Source organism: Macaca mulatta, chromosome 2, assembly GCF_049350105.2.
Source record: "Macaca mulatta isolate MMU2019108-1 chromosome 2, T2T-MMU8v2.0, whole genome shotgun sequence".
NCBI classification, from domain to species: domain Eukaryota; kingdom Metazoa; phylum Chordata; class Mammalia; order Primates; family Cercopithecidae; genus Macaca; species Macaca mulatta.
The window spans coordinates 36788914-36816891 of NC_133407.1; the positions used below are offsets into that span (position 1 = coordinate 36788914).

General features: G+C 45.0%; 1 protein-coding gene, 1 long non-coding RNA gene and 1 pseudogene across 24 annotated transcripts in view; 2 read left to right on the plus strand and 1 right to left on the minus strand.

Annotated features, from left to right (window-relative positions):
• Positions 1-189: 189 nt before the first annotated feature.
• On the minus strand, positions 190-27841 carry LOC144339019 (uncharacterized). Its single transcript, XR_013413567.1, has 2 exons — positions 26469-27841; positions 190-2750 (listed from the first exon to the last, which is right to left on the minus strand). It is a non-coding gene; the product is annotated as an uncharacterized LOC144339019 (long non-coding RNA).
• TF (transferrin) overlaps positions 191-27978 on the plus strand; it is a 32006-nt gene continuing 4218 nt past the window's right edge. For 3 of the 23 annotated variants that reach the window (XR_013413330.1, XM_077989854.1, XM_077989853.1), the window contains exons 1-14: positions 191-280; positions 2219-2391; positions 7025-7133; positions 7894-8070; positions 8757-8889; positions 9693-9748; positions 10242-10420; positions 11190-11367; positions 12593-12747; positions 17660-17753; positions 18345-18380; positions 19741-19893; positions 21481-21616; positions 23960-24024. Coding sequence is in view for 17 of the 23 variants with exons in the window: in XM_077989854.1 (XP_077845980.1) it covers positions 238-280; positions 2219-2391; positions 7025-7133; positions 7894-8070; positions 8757-8889; positions 9693-9748; positions 10242-10420; positions 11190-11367; positions 12593-12747; positions 17660-17753; positions 18345-18380; positions 19741-19893; positions 21481-21616; positions 23960-24024 (1687 nt within the window). In the remaining 6 variants the exon portion in view is untranslated. 23 annotated transcript variants of the gene reach the window in all.
• Positions 13658-16777, plus strand: LOC106997113 (fatty acid CoA ligase Acsl3-like; annotated as a pseudogene).

Consider the following 27978-nt stretch of genomic DNA (forward strand, 5'->3'; position numbering starts at 1 on the left):
TGTGCTGGACTCCTTCCACTCGCGGGTCGTCTCCAGAGCTCAGGAAATGAGGTGATCAGTGGGGCGAGTAAGGAAGGGGGGTTGGGAGAGGGGCGATTGGGCAACCGCGCTGCACAAACACGGGAGGTCAAAGATTGCGCCCAGCGGGCCCGGGCCGGGAATAAAAGGACGTGGGGCGCGGGAGGCTGCACAGAAGCGAGTCGGACTGTGCTCGCTGCTCAGCGCCGCACCCGGAGGATGAGGCTCGCCGTGGGAGGCCTGCTGGCCTGCGCCGTCCTGGGTGAGTGCGGGCTCGGGGAAGCAGCGCAGAGTTGCTGGCTGGCGCGTTCCCTGCAACCCGGGCGGCCACCGCGCAGCCTGCATGCACTCCTCGCTCAGACTGGAAGCCTGGGTGCCTGGGTGCCTTTCCCTTGCCTCTCTACGCCCCACCCCTGGCCTCTGCTTGGGCCTCTAGACACCTTTCACTGCACTCACTGTCTCCTTCCCGTTCTCCTCTTTGTCCAGCAAATCTTGCAGCAGTGAAATACAATAAATCAGAGCACGTCTAATCAGGTTATCAAAACCCTTTGCTGCTGCCTCTTGTCAAGTCCAAACTCCTTAGTACGGCATTCAAGGCCTCCCGGGTCTGACCATTCCCCCTTTCAGAGTCTGATGTCCCCTGGGTGCCCTGGGAGCTGTCAGAGCGCCCATCGAGCGGTCAGAGCATGGGATTTGAAGCCAGACTTCTTGGATCCAAATCCTGACTGGCTCCTCACCAGGGAAGGGGTCATCACAGCACTTGCCTGGGAGGGTCAGGTGAGGGTCAGCGAGGTGGCGGATGCCGGGTACCCGTGGTGGATGTTGCACACATCCTGCTATGGGGCAGTGACTGACACCTCACTCCCCGACCTCCTGAGGTGGGGCCCTCTTCATACTCTAACTTCTGCCTGCCATTCGTGGGGCATTTGTCACGCTGTTGGGGCTTCCGTGTTTAGTTGTCTCTTCCCATAAGCTAGCAATTCCTTGAGAGAGGACCCCACGTTACTTGCCTTTATCCCCACACAGAGCACTTCACAGGCTGTGCAAGGTAATGCTCCACTGAGGACACATTCTCGCCTATAGGAACCCTGGAGGTGTGGCTTTGAGGAGAGGCTGCCACAGACTTATGTTGCCTCCTAGGATTTCCCATGGGCCAAGGGGGATGATGGGGGTCGCTGGGGTGGCCATCCCTGGTGGCCCCTCCTCATGTATCCTGGAGAGCTGTGGGCCTCCTGGCCACAGGCTTCGTGGATCTTCTTCAGAGCCAGTGAATCAGCCTTGCTGTTGTGGCCCACAACATAAGAGCATTTGTTGTTTCAGTGGAGATGACAGGGGGCCTTGGGCACAGGGCAAAAGCTCATGTGATATGGATGCTATCTCTGCAACCACATGGATTTTAATAGTTACCCATGGCTGGCTTCAGCTTTTTTTTTCTGAATGGCAGCCAAAAAGTGTGGTGAAAATGGAGGGAGAGTTCAGTGGAGACAGAGGGGAGACTGTTGAATTCGTGGAGTTTTTAGTTATTCCTAAACAGAGAGCAACAGACAAGAGTCACAGACAAATTAATTCTCTTTTCATTAATTTACCCACAACTACTGGCCAAGAAGGGGTGTAACTCAGAATGTTTTCTTCTTGTGTGCTCTGAGTAGCAGACTCAGAGTCTGGAGACCCAGATTCTAGGCCTGGCTTGGCCAACAATAAGCAGGGTGACCTTGGGTTAAAAAAAAAACAACAAGGCATCATTCTTTGAGTCTCACTCCCTCTTCTCAAAAAGATGGCAGTTCCTCCCCTGCTGGCTTTCCAAAGTTTGAGGTATCGAGCCAATGTGTTGGGGTAGCTGAAAACGCCCTGTGCACACTGAGGCTTATGTTCCATGGCAGGGCAGGGGCCAGGACAGTGACGGGAGGAGACAAGGCGGAGACAGAGCAGACTGTCATCTCCAGATGGGAGCTGATGGTCATGCCTGCATCCCTCTGGCCAGCAGAGGGTGGTCGGTAGGAAACTGGGAGGCCATTAGGGCAACGTTCTATTGGCCCAGTCTCAGAATGCAGTAGAACTTGTGCCCTGTAGCGTTCATGGACAGGAGTGAGAGGAGGACGGGACTGAGGGCATGTGGCTGTCAAGGCCTTTCTAGGGGTGATGCTCTCTCTCCCTCAGCACAGGGAGTGGGTCTCTTCCACCTCTGGCCTCTCTCCCCCAGGGCTGTGTCTGGCTGTCCCCGAGAAAAGTGTGAGATGGTGTGCAGTGTCAGAGCATGAGGCCACCAAGTGCCAGAGTTTCCGCGACCATATGAAAAGCGTCCTTCCATCCGATGGTCCCAGTGTTGCATGTGTGAAGAAAGCCTCCCACCTCGATTGCATCAGGGCCATTGCGGTAAGTCGCTGCTGCCTAAAAGAGAGTGGAAGAAAGCCATACTTTCTCTATCTCCGGTCACTTTGGAGCAATTCTTTACTCACAGGTAGGAGGCTGATGTATGGGGCAGTCAACCCTGACTGTTATTAAAATCACTTCAAAAATGGAAATGGGGAGGTTTTCTTTAATGTGTCTGGAAAGCAAAAGTCAAAAAGCACATTAACTTTTGCTTTCCAGACACAGTAGATGCAAGGGTGACTGTTTTGAGACACTAGGTTCTCTGAACTCAGCAAAAATATAAGAATGCCTGCTATCAGGCTGGGCGCAGTAGCTCATGCCTGAAATCCTAGCACTTTGGGAGGCTGAAGCAGGTGGATCACCTGAGGTCAGGAGTTTGAGACCAGCCTGGCCAACATGGTGAAACCCCATCTCCGCTAAAAAATACAAAAATTAGCTGGGCATGGTGATGCATGCCTGTAATCCCAGCTAGCTACTTGGGAGACTGAGGCAGGAGAATCGCTTGAACCGGGGAGGCAGAGGTTGCAGTGAGCCAAGATCCTGCCACTGCACTCCAGCCTAGGTGACAGAATGAGGCTCCATCTCAAAAAAAATAAATAAGTAAGAATGTCCACTATCAAAATTATTATATAACCTTCTTTGGCAGCTTTTGATACACAACTGAGAAGACGAGTGATGCATGCAGGGGGAAGAGTACAGTGTCTTGATTGCAGGTGACAGCTGATCCCTTTGTTCTTAGGTCTACAAAAATGCTCTTCATCCTTTCAACGTTGCCCCTGCCTATCTGTACGTGTCAGATCCCATGCTGGGCAATGGGGCTGCAGTGGTGAATTAAACACACTGGTCCTTACCCTCAGGGAGCTCGTGGCCTAGTCAGGAGAGCAGAAAAACACACGAATAAGTAAACAACTAACTCCAAAATGTGGGGATGTACAATAGAGGGAAAAAGGAGAGTGTTCTGACAGGGACTCACTTTGTCCTGGGTGGTCAGAGACCATCTCTCTAAGAGAGATGTAATGAAGCTGAGACCCAACGACTGAGCCTGGGTTGGTCCCAGTGTAAAATACACCAGGCAGCAAGCAAGAGCAGATGCAAAGGGCCTGAGGCAGAGCAGAGCGGGCTTATTTAAGTTGCTAGGGGGAAGCCAGGGTGATGGGAGCTGTCAAAGATAAGCACAGCCAGATATTAGTTTAGGCAGTGACAGTGGGTTTCATTCAGTAACTACTGACAGTGGGGGAAAAAGCTGGGCTCCATTCTGATTTATGCAGTGGTGATGTGGGCATTTTAAAGGGAGAATGAGGGAGGGGAGAACGCAGGGCTTTGTAGAGTCAGAGAAGTAAAAAGGTAGAAAGGGCTGGTCAGTGTAAATGTGAGGAGGCCAGCTGTGTCTGATAGCTGGCAGTTGTCTTGATTAGGACTCTATTCTCCCACAGAGATTGGGAGACAGACACTCTATCCATCCTGATGATTGTGTTGCAAAGGAATGGCTCTCAGTCCTTGAGGCAGATGCTTGTGAGTTTCAAGAGATACATATTCACAGTTTTCAGCCCTTTTTAGTAAATGCTCTTGGAAAGGGAGGTCAGGGGCCTATCATCAGTTGTGTCGGCTAGAAGAAACAGATACATTTTCCTGGCAGCACTGAGTTTTCTCAGGCAAGCACTTTAAGGGGAACCAGGGCCATCCCAGGGACAGAGATTTGTTCTGTTAGGAGCCATGCCAGAGTCTGGTCAGGTCTCTTAGTGCAGGGGTTTGGACAGACTTGTCAAGTGTGGGAAATTCTACAGTTCTCGGCACAAAGCAAGCAGGAGGTTAGCCGAAGGGAAAAGGTGGAAGAGGTAGACACATCCAGATGAAGCCTGGCTTCCCTCCAGGAATCTGCGCTGGGGTTTTCCTCCTCTACCAGTGTCGTTCTGCTGGCTTCCCCTTGGCTTCCCTCCAGCCTTCTCTCTGTGGGCTTTCCTTCTTCTGGGTTTGCTTATCTTGACTTGTGAGAGCTTGCTTGATTATAATCCTGTCCCTCCCAGCTGGCACAGGTTCCCCTGGGAACCCTGCAGCTCAAGTGCTGGACCCTGTGTTTTAGGCCTTAGCTCTTCAGCTCCCTGAGCCCCTGAGCCACCAGTGATTTCTTGGTGTCTTGGAAAAGAAAGACCAGGTTCCTGACCACTCTCCCAGCCCCACTGCACTGGGCAAAGCTCTCGTTTGTTTGCTTCACTTTTATTCAGCAGTGTGAGGACTGGGGAAGGGAAGGTGTTTGCAGATTAAACAAAACCACGAAGTGTGTTTCATACATAAGGTCTAGTTGTTGTGGAACAGAAAGGCCCATTGTGTCTCTTAATTTTGTTTTGTATTGTGGTATATTAAAAGTATGTTTTACAAAAAAAATCCATTGATGAGTGAATAGATAAAATGTGGTATACACAAATGATGAAATATTTTTAGCCTTAAAAATAAATGAAACTCTGATACATGCTGCACTGAGATGAACCTTGAAAACATAAGTGAAGCAAGCTAGATACAAAAGGACAAATATTGTAAGATTCCACTTTTATGAAATATCTAGAATAGTCAAATTTATTGAAACAGAAAGTAGCATAGTGACCTCCAGGGGTTGGGGTCGGGGAGAAATAGGAGATAATTGTTTAATGGGTAAAGAGTTTCAGTTTCTGGAGATGGCAGTGAGGGTTATAAAACAATGTGAATGCATGTACTTAATGCCAGTAAAATGTACACTTCAAAATGTTTAAAATTGGCTGGGCACGGTGGCTCATGCCTGTAATCCCAGCACTTTGGGAGGCCGAGGCGGGCGGATCACCTGTCAGGAGTTCGAGATCAGCCTGGCCAACATGGTGAAACCCCGTCTCTACTAAAAAAAATACAAAAATTAGCCGGGCGTGGTGGCAGGCACCTTAATCCCAGCTCCTTGGGAGGCAAAGGCAGGAGAATCATTTGAACCTGGGAGACAGAGGTTGCAATGAGCTGAGATGGAGCCATTGCACTCAAGCCTGGGGAACAAGAGTGAGACGTCTGATATAGTTTGGCTTACAACATATTTTATTTCATTTAGAAATGCTATTGTCTTATTACTTGATTGTAACATAACAAAGCTCATGGAACTATAGTTTTTGTTTTGTAATTTGTTTTGTTTCATTTTGTTTTGTTTTTTGAGAGTCTTGCTCTGTCACCCAGGCTAGAGTGTAATGGTGCAATCTCAGCTCACTGCAACCTCTGCATCCTAGGTTCAAGCAATTCTCCTGCCTCAGCCTCCCAGGTAGCTGGGATTACAGGCATGCACCACCAAGCCCAGCTAATTTTTGTTCGTTTTGGTAGAGACAAGGTTTCACCATGTTGGCTAGGCTGGTCTCGAACTCCTAACCTCAGGTGATCCTCTTGCCTTGGCTTCCCAAAGTGCTGGAATTACAGGTATGAGCCACTGTACCTGGCCTGCTTTGTAATTTGATCAATAGGAAATCTTCATAGAGAACCGGCAAGGACTTCTGGAAAAATCATTTTGATTAAAGACATTTAAAGCACAAAAGGAGTAAAACTATGTGTTTAAGTGTCTAAATAAAAGAGAGTTTGGCTCACTTTAAGGATTTACATAAAAAGAAAATAAAATTATAGATCAAGTAAGAAGGCAGCTATAGTATTTCAAGGGAGCTGCTGATTTAAAGATGAGGGCTTATAGAAGCACAAAGTCAAAAAGAAACATAACCTGAAGTAACAGTGTAATGATAAGAAATAAACCCGGACTGTCTGGACTCAAATCCCAGCTCCATGACTTACTGGCTACGTGGCCAGGGGAAGTGACTTAACCTTTCTGTGCCTCAGATTTCTCACTTGTAAAATGGAGCTGAGATAGAGAGATGAGCTGCCCATGCGTTGAAGTAGACAATTATACCAGAGATGAGCAAAAATGGAAGCAATAATCAAGCCTTTGATCATTCAGTACATAGTATTACCAAGAAGCTAAACCCAGAGAAAGTGCCCAATCCCTCAGCAAAAGGGTCCTGCAGTTTTATGGACCCAGGACAGGAAGGAAGAGCATTGAGTACCGAGTCAGAGTGAAGATGAATGTTTTCAAGGTTTCCATCTTCCCCTAGAAAAAAAAATCTCCACAGAAGCACCTGAGGAAGACCTCAAAAGAAGTCTCAAAATAAAGAGGTCTCTGAGCAAAGGTCATGGGTTAGGAATGAAAACAGGTGTAAAAAGAGCGTGGCCACCCCAAGCGAGCTGCATCCTTGCCAGCTGAGTCCCCTCCAGAGATTGCATTGCACTGGCTGTGCTCTGAGTCTGCGGTGGCGCGGGCGGCTTTCTCCCACGGAGCCTGCCAGGTTAAGCCTTCGTAATTGCCTATGGTAAAATCACGTAGGATTTTTGACCAGGAGCTGAGCACCTCACCAGGGAAAAGAGAAACACAATCCATCCCTCCCTCTATGCATAAGGAATAGGAATTTGGTGGCTAAGTGCCCTTGCAAGGGAGACAGAGTCAACTGAAGCCAGCAGGGCTGTACATGGTCTAGTCAAGTTCTGGCCCTGGGTCCGTGGAGTCCTGGTAGCCACTCTCCACTTGTGCGGGTTGAGGTGGGCCTTCCTTGGAAGTCAGGGCTTTATCTAGGACTGGCCTGTTCTCTTTCAGGCAAACGAAGCGGATGCTGTGACACTGGATGCGGGTTTGGTGTATGACGCTTACCTGGCTCCCAATAACCTGAAGCCTGTGGTGGCAGAGTTCTACGGGTCAAAAGAGGGTAAGTTCTCCCTGGGACCCCAGGAAGGAGTTGTCACCCTTATTCTCTATGCTGAGTCTTGTGTTTTACAGGCAGGTTTTCATCTTTGGAGAGTGAGTAGGGAATGAGGGGCCCCATCAGCCACCACAGCCACACAGCAAGGCCTCCGGGGGCTTGGGGCTGGCCGAGGACTGGTGCTCCTAAAACTGACCCCTGCGCCAGGGGGATATGCTTACCAGACAAACACAGCAGGCTGTGTGCAGCTTGACCTGCTGCGGTCTAGTGATATGCCTGGGGTCCCTGGAGGCCTCTGGAGCCATAGGTACCACTCACATGGAAGAGGTCACTCTGGAGCACACACTCAGATGCCAGCAGCACTGCAAGTCTTCTGAGATCAACCTGACTGTCCCCGGGCCTGTGCCAGCGGACAGGAAATACTTTGATGGGCCTCTGTTGCCACAGCTCCAGTCTCCTGGTGGCTGGGGTTAGTAGGTGTAGGCAGACATGCTGCAGGGCCAGGGGAGGCAAAGCATTCAGGACACATGTGCATGTGGCCTTCTTGCCCCTGTTTGCCTGGAGGGGTAACATTACAAATATACCTTCTATGGTCTTCTCTCTCCCCTGCAAGCCTAGGCAGGTTTTCCTGATTCCCTCCTCCTTATCGCCCAGTCCAGTAAAAGCAAGGCCTCTCCACTCCCCTCCCTCCTCAAGAGTCCCGTGGTGATGAGCCATGTTTCCCTGCACCAGGCTGAAGGCCTTCCATTCACACTTGCCTTTGCAGATCCACAGACTTTCTATTATGCTGTTGCTGTGGTGAAGAAGGAGAGTGACTTCCAGATGAACCAACTTCGAGGCAGGAAGTCCTGCCACACGGGCCTGGGCAGGTCCGCTGGGTGGAACATCCCCATAGGCTTACTTTACTGTGACTTACCTGAGCCACGTAAACCTCTTGAGAAAGGTAAGCTGGCGGGAGGTTGGGTGCCCTCAAGCAGCTGCCTCTGCTCCAGATGCCCACACAGGCCACACTAGGCAATCACCCTCAGCAGACATGTGGGATGAACTCAGGTGGGGGAAGGAGGTTAACCAACTTTAAACTGGCGGGTCTGCTGCACCAGCAGCGCATGGGAGGTGGAGCTGAGATTTTTTTCTGCTCTGAGCTCCCGACACCCCAGCAGAGGCTGTTCTGATGAGTGAGGAAAGGGTGCAAGGCTCGGCAGAGGGTTTCAGTCTAGACGATGGTGGCTCTCTTGTCCACTTCTCTGGATTTCTTTCCTGGAGATTTCTCTGGAACCCTGCACCTCTCTAGGCAGTTCTATGTCTGGGGCATGGATCCCAGAGGGGACCTCTCTCTGAGCTGTTGCAGCCTCTGACAAAGCAGGGAGAGCGTGCACTGAGAAAGACCCAAGATAGGCCTTGGTTAATGGGAAGCATAGGCCTTCCTCAGATGGATGGTGGCAAGACAGAGGTCAACTGTTCCTATTAGAAATCCTTGATCTTGATGAGTTAGCATAAGGGCAAGCTGGGACTGCATGTGCTGGTTTGGTTTTAGTCCCCTCTGTTCCCTGATGGGCCTGGGCGGGGTGATGCCTTTGGCTGTGGCCAACCTCACTCATGCTCTGTGGTCCATTTCTCTGTGCTGAGCAGCAGTGGCCAATTTCTTCTCGGGCAGCTGTGTCCCGTGTGCGGATGGGACGGACTTCCCCCAGCTGTGTCAACTGTGTCCAGGGTGTGGCTGCTCCACCCTTAATCAATACTTCAGCTACTCAGGAGCCTTCAAGTGAGTGAGATGTCTGCTGCTCCATGGTGGCCAAAGTGCCAAATGTCCTCAGGGTGAGAATTATTTGCTGGTCCAAAGCCGAGCCCTGCCTGCCTACAGGGGCATCAAGGTGGCCTAATCCCCTCCCAGTGAGTCAGAAGCACAACCTGGGACTCCTAGGCCAAGCCAGCCCATGTTCCCTTTCATCTGACCCTGACAAGCAGGCCCTTTTCCTGGGGGCCCTTCCTCTCTCCCCAGAGACCTCGAGCCTGGTCAGGGTCTCCTCTCAGTGGATCAGGCAGAGCCTGAAAGGACAATCATGCCTCTGGTGTCTGGGCCCACTGTCCAGGGACTGGCCCTCTTCCCTCAATCCCAGCAGTGTCACCTGCTCAGTACACTGCCTATCTCCTGCCCCCATCACTGTCTCTATTTGGGAAGCTGATTTCTTGCTCTCTCTTTTTACCTTGATTATATCCTAAAGTTTTACAACCAGCCAAGGACACATTTTCACCCTCAGGAGACACTATACCATTATCTTCTATTCCAGAAGTTTAAAAACTCTTTTCACATGAAAATATCTTCAGTTGCATTTTGCTTCTTTGGGTTACTAGGGCTTTTTATCTTGTGCGAGCTCATTCCCCCATCTCAGCACTGCCCTGGAGGTCTGCACACCACATGGCGTTGCTTCAGCTACAGGGCTGCACAGAGGCCTTCCCCAGGCTCTAACCTTGTATGAGTGCTGGACAGTGTGATCAGACTCTCCAGATGCAGGTGGAAAAGGGCCTGCCCTGCAGGAGCCCTGCTGATGTGTTTCTTTCACCCAGGTGTCTGAAGGATGGTGCTGGGGATGTGGCCTTTGTGAAGCACTCGACTATATTTGGTAAGTATGGGACAAAAATCCACCAGGGCCCCTCCAAATAGTGGGTGTTCTTTTTCCGTGTTCCCTTTTTCATGCTCAGTCGTTGGACATGAGCATACTGTATTTCTCCTTTATCATTGCCTGGGTTTCCACCTGTGCAGAATTAGGTACCTACAGGGTCCCCATCTGGATTCCTGGGCCTCTTTCCATCATTCCACCTCTTCACACAGTGCTTCTGCCTCCGGGGTAGTGTTGCCATAACCAAAGACTGGGGGTTGGTCCTGCTAAGGTCAGGCTCATGGTGGAATGAGGAGCAATCACTGCTGCATGGGCATCAGAAACCTTTACCTGGCTGTGGGGTCTTGAGCAAGTCATTTTTCTGCATGTCCTCTGGCCTTCAGTGGTCACTCCAGGTCTCTCAGCTCATACTTTCTATGATCAATGGAATTTCAAGGATGGGCACCACAGCCCATGGCTCTCCTGCATTAGGCTCACCTGGGCTTTCCCTCCCCAGAGAACTTGGCAAACAAGGCTGACAGGGACCAGTATGAGCTGCTTTGCCTGGACAACACCCGGAAGTCGGTAGATGAATACAAGGACTGCCACTTGGCCCGGGTCCCTTCTCACACCGTCGTGGCCCGAAGTGTGGGTGGCAAGGAGGACTTGATCTGGGAGCTTCTCAACCAGGCCCAGGTATCCCCACCTGCCATCCTCCCCTCCAGCTTAGTGCTCTCTGCTTGGATTTGGGGGTTTTCCTCCTGGCCATCTTGTCACTCTGGAAGTCTGCATGTTCAGGATACAGTGGGAGCCATGCCACATGCCATTAAATTCTCTAAAAGCTGGGACTCCTCACAGAGCAGCAGGGAGTCTGCTGTGGTGCTACCATCTGCTGCCCTTGCCTTTGTGGCTGGTGATATCTGAAGAGGCTCTGAATTGCTCTGTTCCATTCCTTTTTACCTAAACCAGACCTTCAAGGCCCAAAGCTAAACCCCACCCCAAGGAGGCTTTCCATGGCCCTCCCAGAAGGAAATGGTCTCTCTCCCCATTCCCCTCAGCCTGGCTGGGAGGGGGCTGCTCGCACAGCGGCTTTACTTCCCGAGAGCTTGTGATTTGGGTTCAGCCAGCTTCCTCTTGCCCAGCCCTCCCATCTGTCCACTGAGAGTTTGATTGGCACCCACACAGGGCAGCCTCTGGATTAGCCACATTTCTTGTTCTCACTGATGTTTCAACCCGTTCCGTTCCGGGAGACAGGCACAGAAGCAGGTTCAGGGAAATCGCGGACCCACAAGGGCTATGGGCAGAGGAAGTGCTGGGTGAGCAGGAGCAGGTCCGATTGCCCTCTCTCCTGGCATCTTGAACTTTTTCATGTTGTTTCCTGCAGAGACTTGTTTTAACTTCAGTCCAATTTCTCAGCCTCCTTTCTTCTCTGTTGCCATCCACTATTCTGTTTTTCTATGAACAGGAACATTTTGGTAAAGACAAATCAAAAGAATTCCAACTATTCAGCTCTCCTCATGGGAAGGACCTGCTGTTTAAGGACTCTGCCCACGGATTTTTAAAAGTCCCCCCAAGGATGGATGCCAAGATGTACCTGGGCTATGAGTATATCACTGCCATCCGGAATCTACGGGAAGGCACATGTGAGTACCTGGGAGGAAGCAGGTGACCACAAGCACTTGGGAAACCTGGTGAGCACAGGGGCCAGAGATTGAGTCTTTTAAGGGACCTGCATGCCTCTCCTGATGCTCCTTTTTCTGACCTGTCTGTGAGCCCAGTGTTAGACTGATGCTGAATGGCATTAGTCATTATGAGATGGCCTTGATGTCACCATGGGCTTTAAAGGAAATCCACTTTTAAAATGACTTGAATTGGTTCCAGTATTTCCTTTGCATCAATCAGGACTGCCTTGCCTACTTTGCGAAGCCAATTAGCTTATCACAGAGTAAATGAAATAGAACAAAATTATTATGTATTGCACATCTCCAGCCAGTCAACATGTGCCATAATGAAGAGGCATTTTGAGAGAGGTTGATCCCAGTCCTGAATTTCATTGAGTCATTGTGGTTTTGCTTGACCATTAATTTCTTCAGCAGACATTTATTGAACATCTAGCCATATGCTCTGCTAGGTGCTGGATATAGGATGGCATGACAAATATATATTTGATTCTGTTGTTCTGGAAATTTCAAACTGGGGAGAAGATAAATGTTTAATAAATAGTCATGCTATTGAATGATGAATTACAAAATAAGAGATATGCTTAAAAGGGGAAAACTTTGACAACAAAATACCATGGCCCTATGAGAGTGCAAAACAAAGAAAAACAGATCCTGGACTTGGGGTTAAGGCAAGGCTTCCTTGAGGAAGTGACTCTTGAGCTCAGTCTGAAAGATGAGCAGATGCACATTTATTCATCAGACATTTATTATGCTGACCATGTGTTAGCATTGCCCTAACCCTGAGGATGCCCTGGTGAACAAGACAGGCAGGACCCTTTCTCTGTTGGAGCTTATGTTCACCTGCAGAAAACCTGACAATAAACAATGAACATATAAATAAGAACACCTCCGGTAGTTAAATGCTATCTGAAAAACAAGAAGGAAAAAAACAGCCAGAGGTCATATGGTGCCCAGAGGTTGGAGAGGAAGGTTGGCTTCTCAGAAGACATAAAAAACTAAATCTAAATGAGAAGTCACCCAAGAGATTGTGCATTGACTTTGCTTTCTAAGATGATTAATTCCTTGAATGGGACTGTTTATTACTGGCGAATCCCAGCATTTGCATGAAGACCGTGAGTAGTGCTGATAAACACCAGGCAACAGCTAGGGCCGCTTCTGATCTCTGGTTCTTTTTTTTATGCCATAGGCCCAGAAGCCCCAACAGATGAATGCAAGCCTGTGAAGTGGTGTGCGCTGAGCCACCACGAGAGGCTCAAGTGTGATGAGTGGAGCGTTAACAGTGCAGGGAAAATAGAGTGTGAATCAGCAGAGACCACCGAAGACTGCATCGCCAAGATCATGGTATGTCACTCCAGCCTTCCTAGGGCACTGTCCCTGTCACTGCTGCCTGCTGACCCCCAAGACTGAGCTAGTGAGTGTTCCTGGGAATGATGCAAAAACCTGGCTCCCAGGAACCTTGCCCTGACTATGTGAGCACAGTCCCACTGGAGGTTCAGAATCTTTGAGTTTGTGGATCTGAAGGATGCCCACAGGGCTCAGTTTCCTCCTTGTATGAGTGTATGGTGAAAGGGCAGGCTGAGCGGTGCCTGCTTAGGGAGGCTGGACCATGGTGTGGGTGTCCTGAGACCAGTGGTGTGCCATGGTCACTGTAGTAAGATCCTGAGTAACTGGTAGGATCCAAGCAGGTACAAATTTGCTTTGTTGATCAAAAGAGTATCCTAGCCAGGCATAGTGGCATGCATCTGTAGTCCCAGCTACTTGGGAGGCTGAGGCAGGAGGATTGCTTGAGCCCAGGAGTTCAAGGCTAGCAACTTAGCAGAACCTTGTCTCTCAAAACTTTTTTTTTTTTTTGGTTTTGTTGTTGTTGTTGTTGTTGTTGTTGTTTTTAAGAAAGTGTATTCCATATTGGCTTACAGATAATTTTTAAAATCCTAAATGATATTAAGAAGAAATGAAAAGTACTTATAATCATGTAATTCAGAGAAAATTCTCTTATTGGGATCATTTCTTATAGGTTGCTTGCTATCTTTTACTCACCTCACAGTCTCTAGTAAGCTTTTCCCATGTCATAAATCATTCTTGTAAAACCTAATCTGGAGCTTCTGTGTTAGTGCATACATCGAGATGGGGGAGAGTGGTTTGCCCAGAGAGAACATGAAGTGCCAAGCTCCACTCCCCCTCTTTCCCCACATTTCTTGCCCTCTGTGTCTCTTCCATTTGGCTATTCTTGAGTTGGATCCTTTATAATAAATCAGCAAATATATTGAAACAAAGATGCATATTATAAAGTCACTAGTACCTCTTGCCATTGTCAACTGATTTTTGCTGAAATATGTTAATTCTACTTTTTGAGCACTTACGAATAACCATGTATCTTCAGAACTATCTACCATGAAGCAAAAACAGACCATCAGTCCCATTCTTTTATATTTCATACAATTTATAAGTATCACTTTATCCTATTTTAACATACATTCCATTTTAGTTTTTGTCTGAGTCAAGACAAGAAAAACCAAACTAAGTTAAAGCAAAGCCTACAAATTCAAAACCTGAGTCTATACAAATCTGTTAGCAGTTTGAGTGGTTGGGCTTCAATATTATACTCTGGATGTGAGACAATAGATAAAGTTTTTACGTCTGTAAAAAAGGGAACAACAAAAGACTCTTGGGAACATGTGAAATCTTAAATGAAGATGATGAAGTACAACCCAATGGAAACATATTTTAAAAGGTTCTTCTTGGACATCATAATTTGCTCTCCTATGAAGATATCGTTTGAGCCTTTAACATTGGAAATAGCTTACAGATGTTGGGGCAGAAACCAAAGACCAACATTGCCATGTTCTGTGAGACCACGTCCAAGTGGATGATTGCTGGACAGGTATGTTTCATGCATAACATTTAGTTCATAAAATTATATGCTACTTTAGGAGGTCCAGGGTTTGTGGATTAATGAAACAGAAGTAACCAATATCATTGCTAGTAAAGAATTATTGGAAACAAAGTTGAAAGACATAGTTTATTTGGTCCCACACCTGTGACACATCATCACTGTCAACGGGAAGCCACTGACCTATCCCAATTTCCCAAGGTTGTTATCGTGACACCATGGCTGCAGTAGAAAGCGAAGGTGAATGTGGAAAACAGATCCCAGAGCGACCAGTGCCCTCAGTTACTGCAGTAATCATGTTCATGAGTAGACACACAGGACTTCCAAAGGGAGTCATGATCTGGCATAGAAACATCATTACTGGTATTACTGGGATGGCGGAAAGGATTCCCAGACTGGAAGAGGAAGATGACTACATTGGATATTTGCCTCTGGTTCATGTTCTAGAATTAAGTGTTGAGCTTCTTTGTTTTTCTCATGGATGCCTGCTTGGCTACTCTTCACCCCAGACTTTTAAAGTAAAAAATGGGCTGGACACTGTGGCATGCAGTTGTAGTACCAGCTACTCAGGGGGCTGAGGTAGGAGGATTGCTTGAGCCCAGGAGTTTGAGTCCAGCCTGGGAAACATAGTGAGACACCATCTCAAAAAAAAAACAAGAAAACAAAAAACCGGAAGCAAAGGGTCTACTTCCTTCCAGGTTGAAACCAACACTGATGGCAGCTGTTCTGGAAATCATGGATCAGATCTACCAAAATGTCATGAATAAAGTGTATGAAATGAGTAGTCTTCAACACAATCTGTTTATTCTGGCCTATAATTATAAAATGGAACACGTTTCAAAAGAGCATAGTACTGGATTGTGTGGCAGCTTTGTTTTCTGGAAATTGTGAAAATATTCAGCTTTGCTAGGTGGAAGTATTCAGTTTTTATTGTACAAAAGTGCTCCACTTTCTGCAACACGCAGCAAGTTCATGAGTATGTTTTTGTTGTGGTCAGGGATACAGACTCACTGAACCTACAGGGGCTGGAACAATTACAGATGTGTGGATTACAATGCTGGTAGAAGTGGGAGTCCCAATAGTTTGCTGTGAAATTAAAGAACTGGGAGGAAGGTGGATACTTTAATATTGAAAAACCACATCCCAGAGGTGGAATTCTTATCAGTGGCTAAAATGTGACAATGGGATGCTACAGAAATGAAGCAGAAACAAAAGCTGATTTCTTTGAAGATGGAAATGGGCAGAAGTGGTTATGTTCTGGAGATACTGGAGAGTTTGATGGTTGTTTACAGATGATTGATCATAAAAACGACCTTGTAAAACTACAGGCAGGAGACTGTGTTTCCCTTGGGAAAGTACAGCCAACTCTGAAGAATCTCCCAGTAATAGATGACGTTTGTGCATTTGCAAACAGTTAATCCTTCTTATGTCATTGGATTTGTTATGCCAAATCAAAAGGAACAGAACTAATTTGAAAGAAAGGACTTCCAGGAACTTGGAAGGAGCTGTTTAACAGTTGTGAAACAGAAGATGAGGTGCAGTAGTCCCCCTTTATGTGAGGTTTTGCTTTCTTGGGTTATACCTACAGTCAACTGTGGTCCAAAAATGTTAAGATACTTTGAGAGAGAGAGCGAGCACATTAATATAACTTTTATTATAGTATGTAATAATTGTTCTGTTTTATTATTGTTGTTAATCTCTTACTGTGCCTAATTTATAAACTTTATTATAGGCTTGTATGTATAGGAAATAAACATTGTATAGGATTTCAGGTTCCAAGACTGAGGGTCTTGGAACATATCTCTTGAGGATAAGAGGGGACTACCAGACTTAAAGTACTTTCTGAAGCTGCTATTTGAGCATGTCTGAAAAAGTTTGAAAATCCATTAAAAATTGGTTTGAGCCCTGACCTATGGATCCTGAAACTGGTCTGGCGACAGGTGCCTTCAAGCTAAAACACAAAGAGTTTAATACACATTAACAGGCAGACTCTGAGCGAATGTGTGGAAGAAATGATTTTTCTCTTTTGGCATCAGTTTGCTACAGTGAGCTCAAATCAAATAGGAAATTATTTGAAATGCATGTTTCAAACCATGAGGCAAACTCCATTCCTCATATTCAACCTAGACTTTTACTTCTTAAGACATCACCATCTTCAATGGACAGGATTAGTAAAATAGTAGGAGAGCAAACTTGTGTCTGTCTCTTTTTTCCTTTTCCCTCCTACAACTACCTTTACCACCTGTGACTGTATTGTCAGTATAAGGAGTTTTCTGAATCATATTGAGGAAGCAGATTTCTAAAACCTCAAGTTTCTAAACATGACCTATATGTTCGATTTATGACTTTTTAAAGTTTGGATGTGTAGAGGGAGATATTGAAAGTATATAAAGTGGCCGTTGGGGGGTGCTTTTTAACTTACAGTATTAAAAAAATGCAAGGCTGTTGATGTGAAATTACATACATTTCAAATACTTATGAATCAAATCATTATTGAAGATAATATTTACTGATGTGTAATAATTATCTTGCATAAATTGAGAGAAATAAATATAGCCAACTTATGTTTTAAAGGAAAAACAGATGATATTTTAATGTTGATATCTGTTCCATAGTATGGATATGCTTCCATTTATTTAGCTATTCTCTGTCATTGAGGATTTAGTTTAATTTTCTTTTTGCTATTATAAATCACACCTGTTATTTTTGCCCACTTACACATTTTGTCTAAATAGTTGCCCACCAGTCTGATTGTTCTTTTATGGTTTATTACTAGAAAGTATATTGCCAGGTCAAAGGGAAATCTTACAAACCTCATTGAATCTAAGCATTTCTGAAATTTGGGACTTATTAGAGCTGAGATTTAGATCATTTGAAAATATTTGACTCATTCATTAAACACGTTGTATGCACCAAACACGGAAATAGCACTCAGCCAAGGAGGCTTACATTAGAGGCTAGAGCCCCCTTCAGAAGGTGCTGTGTTCCACAGCCACAGCCACGAGTCTCTGACTCCACTCATCCATCTGCACATGAGAATTCTTGGTGTCAGAAATGTGTTGTAGGAGTGTCTCTGGGACAGTGTGTCCTATGAGAGGGCAAGAAGACTGAATGTGGGTCTTTGCTCTTGAACTAGGCACCTGGAGTTGATGATCAGTTCACGATGGTTGGGTGAAAAATGAGAGTACATTTGATTTTCTCTGCTGAGTGTGCCTGGTTGATCCTTTGGGGATTCAGTATCAGCACCTGCTGTCTCCCTGGCACTCATGTGCTGGTAAGGCTGCTTCAGGGAAACAGCTGGAAAGGTGGGTGGCACAGGAAACAGCCTCTTTTCATCTGCTGTGATTTACTGTGTTTTTGCAGAATGGAGAAGCCGATGCTATGAGCTTGGATGGAGGGTTTGTCTACATAGCGGGCATGTGTGGTCTGGTGCCTGTCTTGGCAGAAAACTACAACAGTAAGTGTTGGGGAGCACCTCTCTGTGTTTTCTTCCCTCTGGGCCATGGAGAGAGGAGATGGAAAAATCACAGCCTGATTCATACCACAGCTGCCACAAAGCTTTCCCTCTCTGAGCACCTCCTACTTTGCAAGCTCTGGGCTCCATCATCTCAAATCCCCACATTTATCTTGAAGGTTGGGAGTTATAGTACATTCCAGAAATGGGAAATGAAAGTTCTGCACTGGGAAGTCCTCACTAAAGACGACCCCATTGCAAAGGACAGCTGGGATTCCTGGCAGTCTTCCAGGTTCCAAAACTCACACTTCTCTCAATGCCCTGTTGCTAGGATCTAAATATAGTTGGCCAGCACTCCTCTGTGGGCTCAATGCAGACAGGGCAGGAAACTTGACATTCACAGTTTGTGGATAAATTCCAGAGGCCAGGAGGTGAAATGGACTTGCATGAGCCAGAGAGTCTGGACTTGTTGGGAATTGGTAACATGCATAGTTTTCTCTGACTTTCTTTATTCTTAGCTGCAGTATAAAAAAAGGCATGGTTTCCCAATCTATACATAAGGGTTTAACGCCTTCTTCATTTTCTTTTCTCCAGCACCCAAACCTAATTGTGAGAATACAGCAGAGGAAGGTGAGTTGGAATTGATAACCTCTGGAGGTAAAAGATAAATTCCCATTGTTTTGGGGAATTGGCTTGATTTAAAATTCAAGTATATAAGGCACTGTAAGAGACCAATTTTTACAATGTGAGCAAATCATGGAAGGATAGTAATTGATCATGATGATTATCCCTTTACACTTGCCATGGCTTGCACACAGGATTTTTCATTTAATGTTATAGGGTAGGTTTTGGCATCGTCTAAGGATACACAAGTAGACCCTAAGCTCAGGGAGTTTACAGACAGATCATCTAGGATTATATATCTAGGAAGGGAAATCCAGGTCTTTCCCACTGATCCTCAACTTACATGACATGAGGCCTACACATTTTCAGATAAGAGTGAGCACCAACTAAGGAACTTTGCTTATTTTTTCCTTATAGGGCTCAGTAGAGAGCTTCACACAGGCAGATATCAAGGAACATAAAATTATCTGACCTTCCAGCCAGGGCTGGGTCCAGGAACCCAGGCACACCTGGCTGTCACCCAGGGCTCTGGCTAAGGGTACATACGAAGAAACAGAGCAGGAGCAAGTCAGGAAGTCGTACACCAACGCGGGCACTGCCCCCCTCTGCTCAGGCCCCTACAGGTCACATTCCAGGCAGCCATTACTGTACAAGTCTGTCCTTGCCACTTCCACTCATTACAACCTCGCAGCCTCTCCCCATCACTTGGGGAGCTAAGCCCTTCGGCAGATATAGAAAAAGCCATTCTTATTCTATGGAAAATAAAGATTCTGTTTTGTAATCTGAATTAATTAAACTGGCAAACCGAAATCGTAGGTTAATGTTCTATTTCCCATTTTAAGGACCAGTATATATTTGCTGCTGAAAATGGCAGCTGACTTGATACTGACATTTTCTATTTTGCATATTTATTTTGGTATAAAACTATGTTCTCCTTATCAGAAAATGTTTGGCCCAATTTTTCTCATTTGCTTATTGATCTTTTACTACTATATCTCAACACACGTTAATTTATGAAAGTTTGTGGTTACATTAGCTGTTTCAGTATCCATTCCTCTGATAGGACACATTGGAGAGTGAATGGCTGGTTTATAACTTCAGTGACTTTATGCATTTAGGGAAGGGTTAAATACCCAGCCATTGCTCTGATGATGATGTTTTCACAATATTTTGTTTTTAAAGTTCAAATTGATCTCCTCCTGACAAAGTTCCTTGTACTTCCCCTCAGTCAGTTACCAGGAAGATCCTTTCAAGATACAATGACTGATTGAGGATATCTTTGCTTCCCTAGGGAAATTGATTGGAAGCAGACACTCTGGAAGCCCCAGAGGTGTTAATACATCCTTTTCTGGTGTCTTTCTTGCAGGATATTTTGCTGTAGCAGTGGTGAAATCATCTTCTGACCTCACCTGGGACAATCTGAAAGGCAAGAAGTCCTGCCATACGGCAGTTGGCAGAACTGCTGGCTGGAACATCCCCATGGGCCTGCTCTACAGTAAGATCAACCATTGCAGATTTGGTGAGTGAATATTGGGAAGGAGTGCTGGTGAGGGCTGTGCCAGAAAGCAGGGTCCTGCCTTAGGGAAGAGGAGTGTGGCATAAGATGCCGTGGGCTCTGGTTCTAGAGAAGTAGAATTTGGTCAAAGAACAGTAGAATTTGCTGTCCTCAAGGACATTGCAACCAGGGCTGGGAGGGCTGGAACTGGGTTGCTGAGTTGGGATGGTTCATTTCAGTTGCACATAATGGCATGAGTGAATATACATTTATCTCCCATGGGAAAGACCAGAGGTGAGCAGTGCATGGCTGGTATGGTCATGAGAAACCCAGGCTCCTTCACACTTTCTGCTCCTCCATTCTGAGCATGAGACTTCCATCTTCAAGGTCACCCCATGGTTGCCATCGCATCCATGATCCAGGCAGCCCCAATCACCAAGGGGTTACAGAAATGGAAGTTTATGCCACCTTTTTAAAGGAGCTCTCTAGGAAGTCTAACCAGTTATTTCAGCAAACTTCTCATTGCCCAGAACTTAGGTACATAACCATACCTCGCTGTAAAAAAGAAATGTAATATTTCATTTGGGAATGTCCCTACCCCAGATAAAACCAGATTTTTGTTACAAAGTACAAGGAGAAACAGATAATGGGTAGACAGGTAGCAATCCCTGCCACAAGGTGTTGTACGGTGTGTGAGTGTGGGTGATCCTGGGTCTCTATGGTGTTGGCAATCTCACCAAGTCCCTGCCCAGCTCCTAGGACCCTTCTAAGCAGTAGAAATCACCTTATTTTCTATGTCCTCTGAATATCACCAAGTATGAGCTCATTTCTACCCCGCTTAAACTTTTAAGTGTAAGTTCTCCCACAGACAGATGTTTTCCAGTGGTTCTGATTTACATTAGCTTCCTAAGTACTTTGTCCCTGCCACCTCCAAATTTGGGCAACTCTTTAAAAAAACAAAGGCCTCTAAATCGGTTATTAACCCAGAAAACCCTGTGGGGTCGGGGAAGTGGTGATGAGAGTATGTCTCTGTACCAGGGTGCTTTGTGACGCCACTTAGACATGAAGCAAAGCGCAGCCGGGGTGACATTCAGAAAACTCAGGATCCCCACTGACAAAGGCACTACCTCTGCTCTCCTGAACCTCCTAGCACTTTTATGGCCACAGGAGAGCAGCTGAGCTGCAAAGAAAGTTCCCCATCCCTTTCCTGAGGTTGGAGATGTAGCAAACACTCTTCTAACGAATGGCAGGGAATGGGAACATCTGAAAACAGGTGGCACATGCTCAGGAAGCAAGACCTTCCGTCTTCATCCTTTTTCTGTTCCCTTTCATGACATTTTTCATTTCTTCTTTCTTTAGCGTAGTGATGACATCATTATTGTGCTCGAATAAATCCCCTCTGCCCTAAATTGTAATGGTCATTAACTCCTTTTCCCAATCTCAATAGGTTCCCCTTTAAAGCATATAGCCTGGCAAGTCCTGGGTTGCTGGTGGCTGGTCACAGAATTAATGAATATGTTCTACTTATTCTGGGCCATGCAGCCCTGTTATGTCTTAGATAAAAGCTGCTTGCATTGACTCAGGCTGACTTTCTCTTGTCCTTCCGCGCAGATGAATTTTTCAGTGAAGGTTGTGCCCCTGGGTCTGAGAAGAACTCCAGTCTCTGTAAGCTGTGTATGGGCCCAAGCCCAAACCTGTGTGAACCCAACAACAAAGAGGGATACTACGGCTACACAGGGGCTTTCAGGTGAGTCTTTTAACCCTGACACAAACAGAATAATATACAAGCCTTGGCCAGATTTCTTTTAGGAACGAAGGTAAGATTCTTAGGCTCCTATTCCGTTAGTGCTGTATGTATTAAGAGAGTAGATTTCACAATGAGGTATAGAGCCGCATGGGGCAGGGCAGCCAGATTCCCCCAGGATGCTGACATGGCTGTCAAAGACAGCAGAGACTTGTGTTTGGTACAGTTTAGCAGCTTTCAACTGGTAATGATTTGACCCCCAAGGGGCATTTGGCAATGTTTGCAGATTTTTTTTATTGTGACAATGTTGGGGTGGGGGAGGAAGTGCTACTAGCATCTAACACATAGAAGCTGCTAAACATCCAACAATGCACAGGATAGCACGGTACAACAAAGAATTATCCAGCCCCAAGTGTCACTAGTGCCTTGGCAATGATACCCTACTGTAGTTGAATAAACACTGAGGAGAGTTTTTCCATGCTCCTCTGGATAATCTAGAACAATACTCATCTGGAAATACAGAATAGTACATGATTCCTAAATTTCTAACTACAGTTGTACTTTATGGAGTGCCTATCATTCATTTTCATAGAGACACCTGTGTACCTTGCTATTGTTTTTTCTTTTTTTTTTTTTTTGGAGACAGGTTCTCTCTCTGTTGCCCAGGCTGGAGTGTAGTAGTGGCACACTCATGGTTCACTGCAGCCTCAACCTGCTGAGCTCAAGCGATCCTCCCACCTCAGTCTCCCTAGTAGCTGGGATTATAGGCATGCACCACCACACCCAGCTAATCTTTTTTTTTTTTTTTTTTTGTAGAGACAGGGTTTTGCCATGTGGCCTAGGCTGGTCTTAAACTCATGAGCTCAAGCAATCCTCCCGTCTTGGCCTCCCAAAGTGCTGGCACTCACAGGCGTGGGCCACGTGTGGCCCTACCTTATTACTTTCTAACTACCCATTCTGCTTTAGGCCTTCTGTTATCTGGCGGTTCATGAATCCATAAACTGCACAATGATGATGGTATTATAACTGAGCTTCCCAGTAGTGATGTAAAAAACAAAGGTCATTCCTATTTTCCAGTTAGAGCCACTTTGTAAGTTACATTAAGTACAATTCACATTCCCCAAGTTTCTAATTTCACAAAGTAGAGCGTGTTGTTTTCACAAAGACTGAAGAGTTTGGGGGACTTAAAATACAGTTCCCCTTTGCATTTTTATACCTTGTCTTTTTCTGGTGGTAACATATGTTTGAGAATTATAGGTCATGAGAAAGGCTCAAATAACATGTATGTATAAACATGCTTAAAATAAACGCGTATAAAGGCTTCTTTTTCTAAACATGTCTTATAAAACTTAGCTATGAGGTAAAACACACCAGACTGATAAAAAGACTCCAAACTCCATAGAAAATAAAACTAAATCGATATGTGGCACAATAGGCGCCCTGTCTCCTCAGCTATAGCCACCCCCAAAACTCTTGAACCCATGCAGCAAGAGGCAGGTTCTTTTCCTCAAAGCAAGGGGATTAAAGTACATGGAGAGCAGGGTTGGGTCCATTGTCCAAACGTCCGACCCACCCGGCTCATCGAGGAGGGCCTTGTGTAGACTTTGAAGTACACACTAGTTGATCATCTGTGTGGTATGCCTTTTCAAAGGACTGGAAGACAGTCAAAATTAAAATTAGAACCCTACTAACCAGAGTTTATTTTGTGATTCTTTCTTTTCGGAAACTTCTTGGGGATTTGTAGCTCAGAGCTGTGTTACAGCCCCCAATACCACACCCAGAGATATGTGATCTGGGAGTTAGTAGAGTCGGGTGCCTTGATGCCAGGTTTTGCCATATTCTCTGCATCTTTCAAAAACAAAAACAAAAAACCCCACAACATAGCAAATGCTCCATAAATGTTAAAATTCTTTTTCAAAGGAATGAAGGACAGCACAAATTGCAATTTGTGATGGAGTTTCAGTCTCTCACAAATGTTGCCTAGACATTTGCCTTGTACAAGAACCTGAAGGAACTGAGTTTTTCATTCATATGCTGGGGGAGGCATCACCCCACTGAAAATCAGTTCCCTACTATCCTTGTTGATGTCAGGGAAATGATGTCATCTCTCAGAGAAACTGTACAAAAAAATTAAGATTTAGTATGTGGAACTGAGATTGTATAAGTATAATCAATTCAAAGTGTTTTGTTTTTGTTCTCTTTATTCCTTACATTGCTTACTGTTAGAATGGAAGTTATAATTGCTGTTTTCAGATGCTGTCCTGAATCTATAAGGTAGCCGCTTGAATGACAGATAAGTCACTCTGACCGCCTCCTTTTTCTCTCCCACTCTCTGGACCTCTGCAGGTGTCTGGTTGAGAAGGGAGATGTGGCCTTTGTGAAACACCAGACTGTCCCACAGAACACTGGGGGTACGTGCACCTGCTCCTCTGTCTCCCTGGATCACTAGATCCTAGTCACTGGTATTCACTTGTATTCAGGGATGCCTCTGTGGAAGTATTACGTACACTGCCAGACTTCAAAGCTCTGATTCTCAATCTGTCTGCTTGGTGAAGAGAGACATGTTCACCTGGGTGCACAGAATGATCAGGATCATGGGGCCCCCAATGGCCCTAAATCCTCCCCAACACTCACTCCCACAGCTGCAAGCCTTGTGCTCCTTTCCCCTAAATACTTCAGTGCCCATTTCCTAAGAATAAGACAATCTCTTGCATACCCACAGTATGATTACCAAGATCAGGATATTTTACTTTATGTGGATATAATACTCGTCACATCTACAGTCCCCATTTAAATGTTGTCAGTTATCCCAGTAATGCCTTTTATAGCTATTTTCTGTATTTCCGGGTTGTGTCCATTGAGAAGGCCTAGAGGCAATGGCACACCAACAGGAGTAAGTACCAAGATACTGGCTTGTAAGTACGCTTCTTTGCTAAGAGGAACCAGAACTCCTTGGAAAAATAGCTGACTTCAGGGCTCGGGCAGGAAAAATACATGCTGAGCCTAGAACAACACACTGAAGTGCTCAAACAGTGATGGGACACTCAAAGCATACAAGAGCCAATTGGCAGGATCTCCTGTTGCTAAGTCCGAGAATTTTGAGCATTAAAATAAATAATGATAGCAGTAAGGGATAATAGCTCATTGAAAGAAATAAGAATGCATGAGGCAATACTGATTAAACAAATGAAGAAGGGAAAACTAATGAATGTGGAAGGAATGACAGAGTTAGAAAACTATCACTTGGCAATCAATACATTGATAACTGATTCAAGCAAGAATCATCAATGGGTGTTAACTTGTGGGTGAAAGTTGGACAGCCATGACATTAAAAACAAACAAAACAAAGCAAAACAAACATTGACCAGAATAAGCACTCCACACCTGACCCCTCAGTATCACTAAGTGCTAGCAGAGCCCACTGGAATTCAGGTTGTGAATACTTCCCTGCTTTCCTTCATGTTCATTCCCCCAACTCCTCACCTTTCCTGGGCAACTCATTCAGAATGAACCAGCTTGGCACCAGTCCCTCCAGGAAGCCTTCCCAGGTAGCATACCCCATCCTACAAGAAGACACCTCTGTTCATGTTGCCATTATTACTGAATTCACCACACTCTGCAGTACACTTTGGCTACAGAAACTCTTCGAGCTCTTTTTCTTCCTCTTTTATTCCCAGCACCTAGTGTAGCACATAGTACACAGTAGTTGCTAAGAATTTGTTTGAAGAAATATTGGGTTGACTATTTCCTTTCTTCCCTCATATTGTTGCTTTTTCCTTTAAGGGAGTGTTACCCTAAGCTTGGCTCTTTGCCACCCTTGATTTCTTTTGGTACACTTCTGAGTAGAGCTCCCTTCTCTAAGCTTTGACTCTCTACTCTTTGCAATGACTCAAACATTCTTATCTCCTGAATAGAATTAATATAGGAGGCCTGACCTCCAATCTCAATTCCATTCCAGTCTATTTCCTAAGGTGTCACTTTTATGTAGAGAGGACATTGGCATTGCAATTGTACTTTTTTACGCATGTATATGGATGTCCTCATATATTGTAGTTGTATATATACAGTTCATATACAACTCAACTGTCCTCATCTTTCTGTCAACGTTCCCTCTTCTTCTCCCAGCCTCTATCCCTATAGAGAATCCTGCTATACTCCCTGCCCATCAGGCCTAGATTAAGTCTGTCAGTCAATATCTTATTTCTTCAAAGTGTGCCTTTTTTTAAACTAAATTTTATTGTGTGCATTTAAGGTAGACAATATGATTTTTAAGAGTCAAAGTAATTTTGATGTATTGTAAATTTGGGAACTACTGGTCTAATACCCCTGATTTAATATCACATTCCTGATAAATATTAATAAATATAGGTCACATCATGTCTGATTCATCATACCTATATTTTGCACCTTCTTACCTTCTTCTGTTATTAATTTATTGCTTTTACAACTTATATTTTAGATTGAGGGTACATATGCAGGTTTGTTACATGGTGTACTGCATGATGCTGAGGTTTGCAGTATGACTGAACCTGTCACCCAGGTAGTGAGCATAGCACCCAATAGGTAGTTTTTCAACTCTTGCCCCCTCTCTCCCTCCTCCAAAGTCTGTCTTAAGTGCTATGGTATATACAAGAAGGAAGACACAAAAACACATGGGCTTTTTTTTTTTTTTTTTTTGATGGAGTCTCACTTTGTCACCAGGCTGGAGTACAGTGGTACGATCTCAGCTCACTGCAACCTCTGCATCCCAGATTCATGTGACTCTCCTGCCTCAACCTCCCAAGTAGCTGGGACTACAGGCGTGCACCACCACGACCAGCTAATTTTTGTACTTTTAGTAGAGATGGGGTTTCACCTTGTTGGCCAGGATGGTCTTGATCTCTTGACCTCATGATCCGCCCGCATCGGCCTCTCAAAGTGGTGGGATTACAGGCGTGAGCCACTGCGCCCAGCCCACATGGGCTCTTTTATCTCAATTTGTGTGTGTGTGTGTGTGTGTGTGTGTGCATATTATAGGTGCGTGTAGGAAAAAGAATGTTAGAAATGTACCAATTTTGAAGGCGTAGACTATGAAATTACAAATGCTTCAAAATTTCTTCCCAATACTTACGTGGCATTTTACAAATTTCCATCAATAAGCGTGTATTATTTTTATGGAAAAAGCACATGTTTAACATGCCCTTCTAGATGCCCTCCTAGCCAGATTGAATCACCTCCCATCTGATTTTTCTTAATTTTCTACCTTCAGGTTCTGGCTCATTCATTAACATCAATTTCCATTCATAAGTCTTTACAAACCCACTTTTCTCTTGCCTGAGTGCCTCACAGACCCTACTGCCTGAGATGGTTCCAGAGGCAGATCTCCTCTCTCCATTAGAAACACCAGGCACACACCTGCCCCCAGTCTAGCCTGCACTCTCCTTTCCTCCCACAGAGAGGCATTCCTTTCTCCTCCTCTCATCCACACATGCTATAAGAGACAACTGAAATCTTGCCTCCTCCAGCCAGCTTCTTAATTCATTTGTTCTCAAAGCCCTGGTTTGAGCTCACACAGCATCTAGAGTGTTTCACAAAATATAAAATATTATTATCCCTGCCCTGAATTTTTGGTTTTGGTATGTGTGTTATTTTTCCCTCCAAAAAGATTGTGCCTTGGAGAGGGCTGAGAACATACTATCATAGATAAATAAAATAACATAAAATAAAATAAAAATGCATATACCCTTTGAACTAACTATTCCACTTCTACGTAAGCACAATTATATGCCAGTAACACTCATTTTAACACTACTGTAGTGGCAAAAAATTGTAAACACCTCAAATGCCTATTAAAAGAGGAATGGTTTAAAGATACTATTATAGCCACACTATGAAATATAATACAGTAGTTAAGAAGAATGAGCTTGATTTATATGTACTGACAAGAAGAATCTATAAGGTATGTAAACAGTTGAAAAAAAGCTACGGAGTTTTACATTTGTCAAGATCTAACACTAAACAAAATTAGAAACATGTGACATCCATATACACATGTAAAACAATACATATAATGAGTTGTGGATGGAAACTCACAAATGTGATATTAAGGACTAGCACTATAAAACTGAGTGAGACTTGGAGAGTATAGGAAAGGAGACTTTTAGTTAATATAGAGTGATATTCAAAAATTTATGAGTGTGATCTCATGTATTAGTTATTCGGTTAAAGAAAGAAAATTAAATGAAAAATTGACTTTTAAAAAGGTTGCAATCCTGAATTATGGGAGAGAAATAAAAATTAGCAAAACATATTTGCGAAGTGCCTCAGGAGGAAGGAGCTGAAACCCTAAGAATGGGTGAGATTTTTTTTTTCAGAGACAACACAGT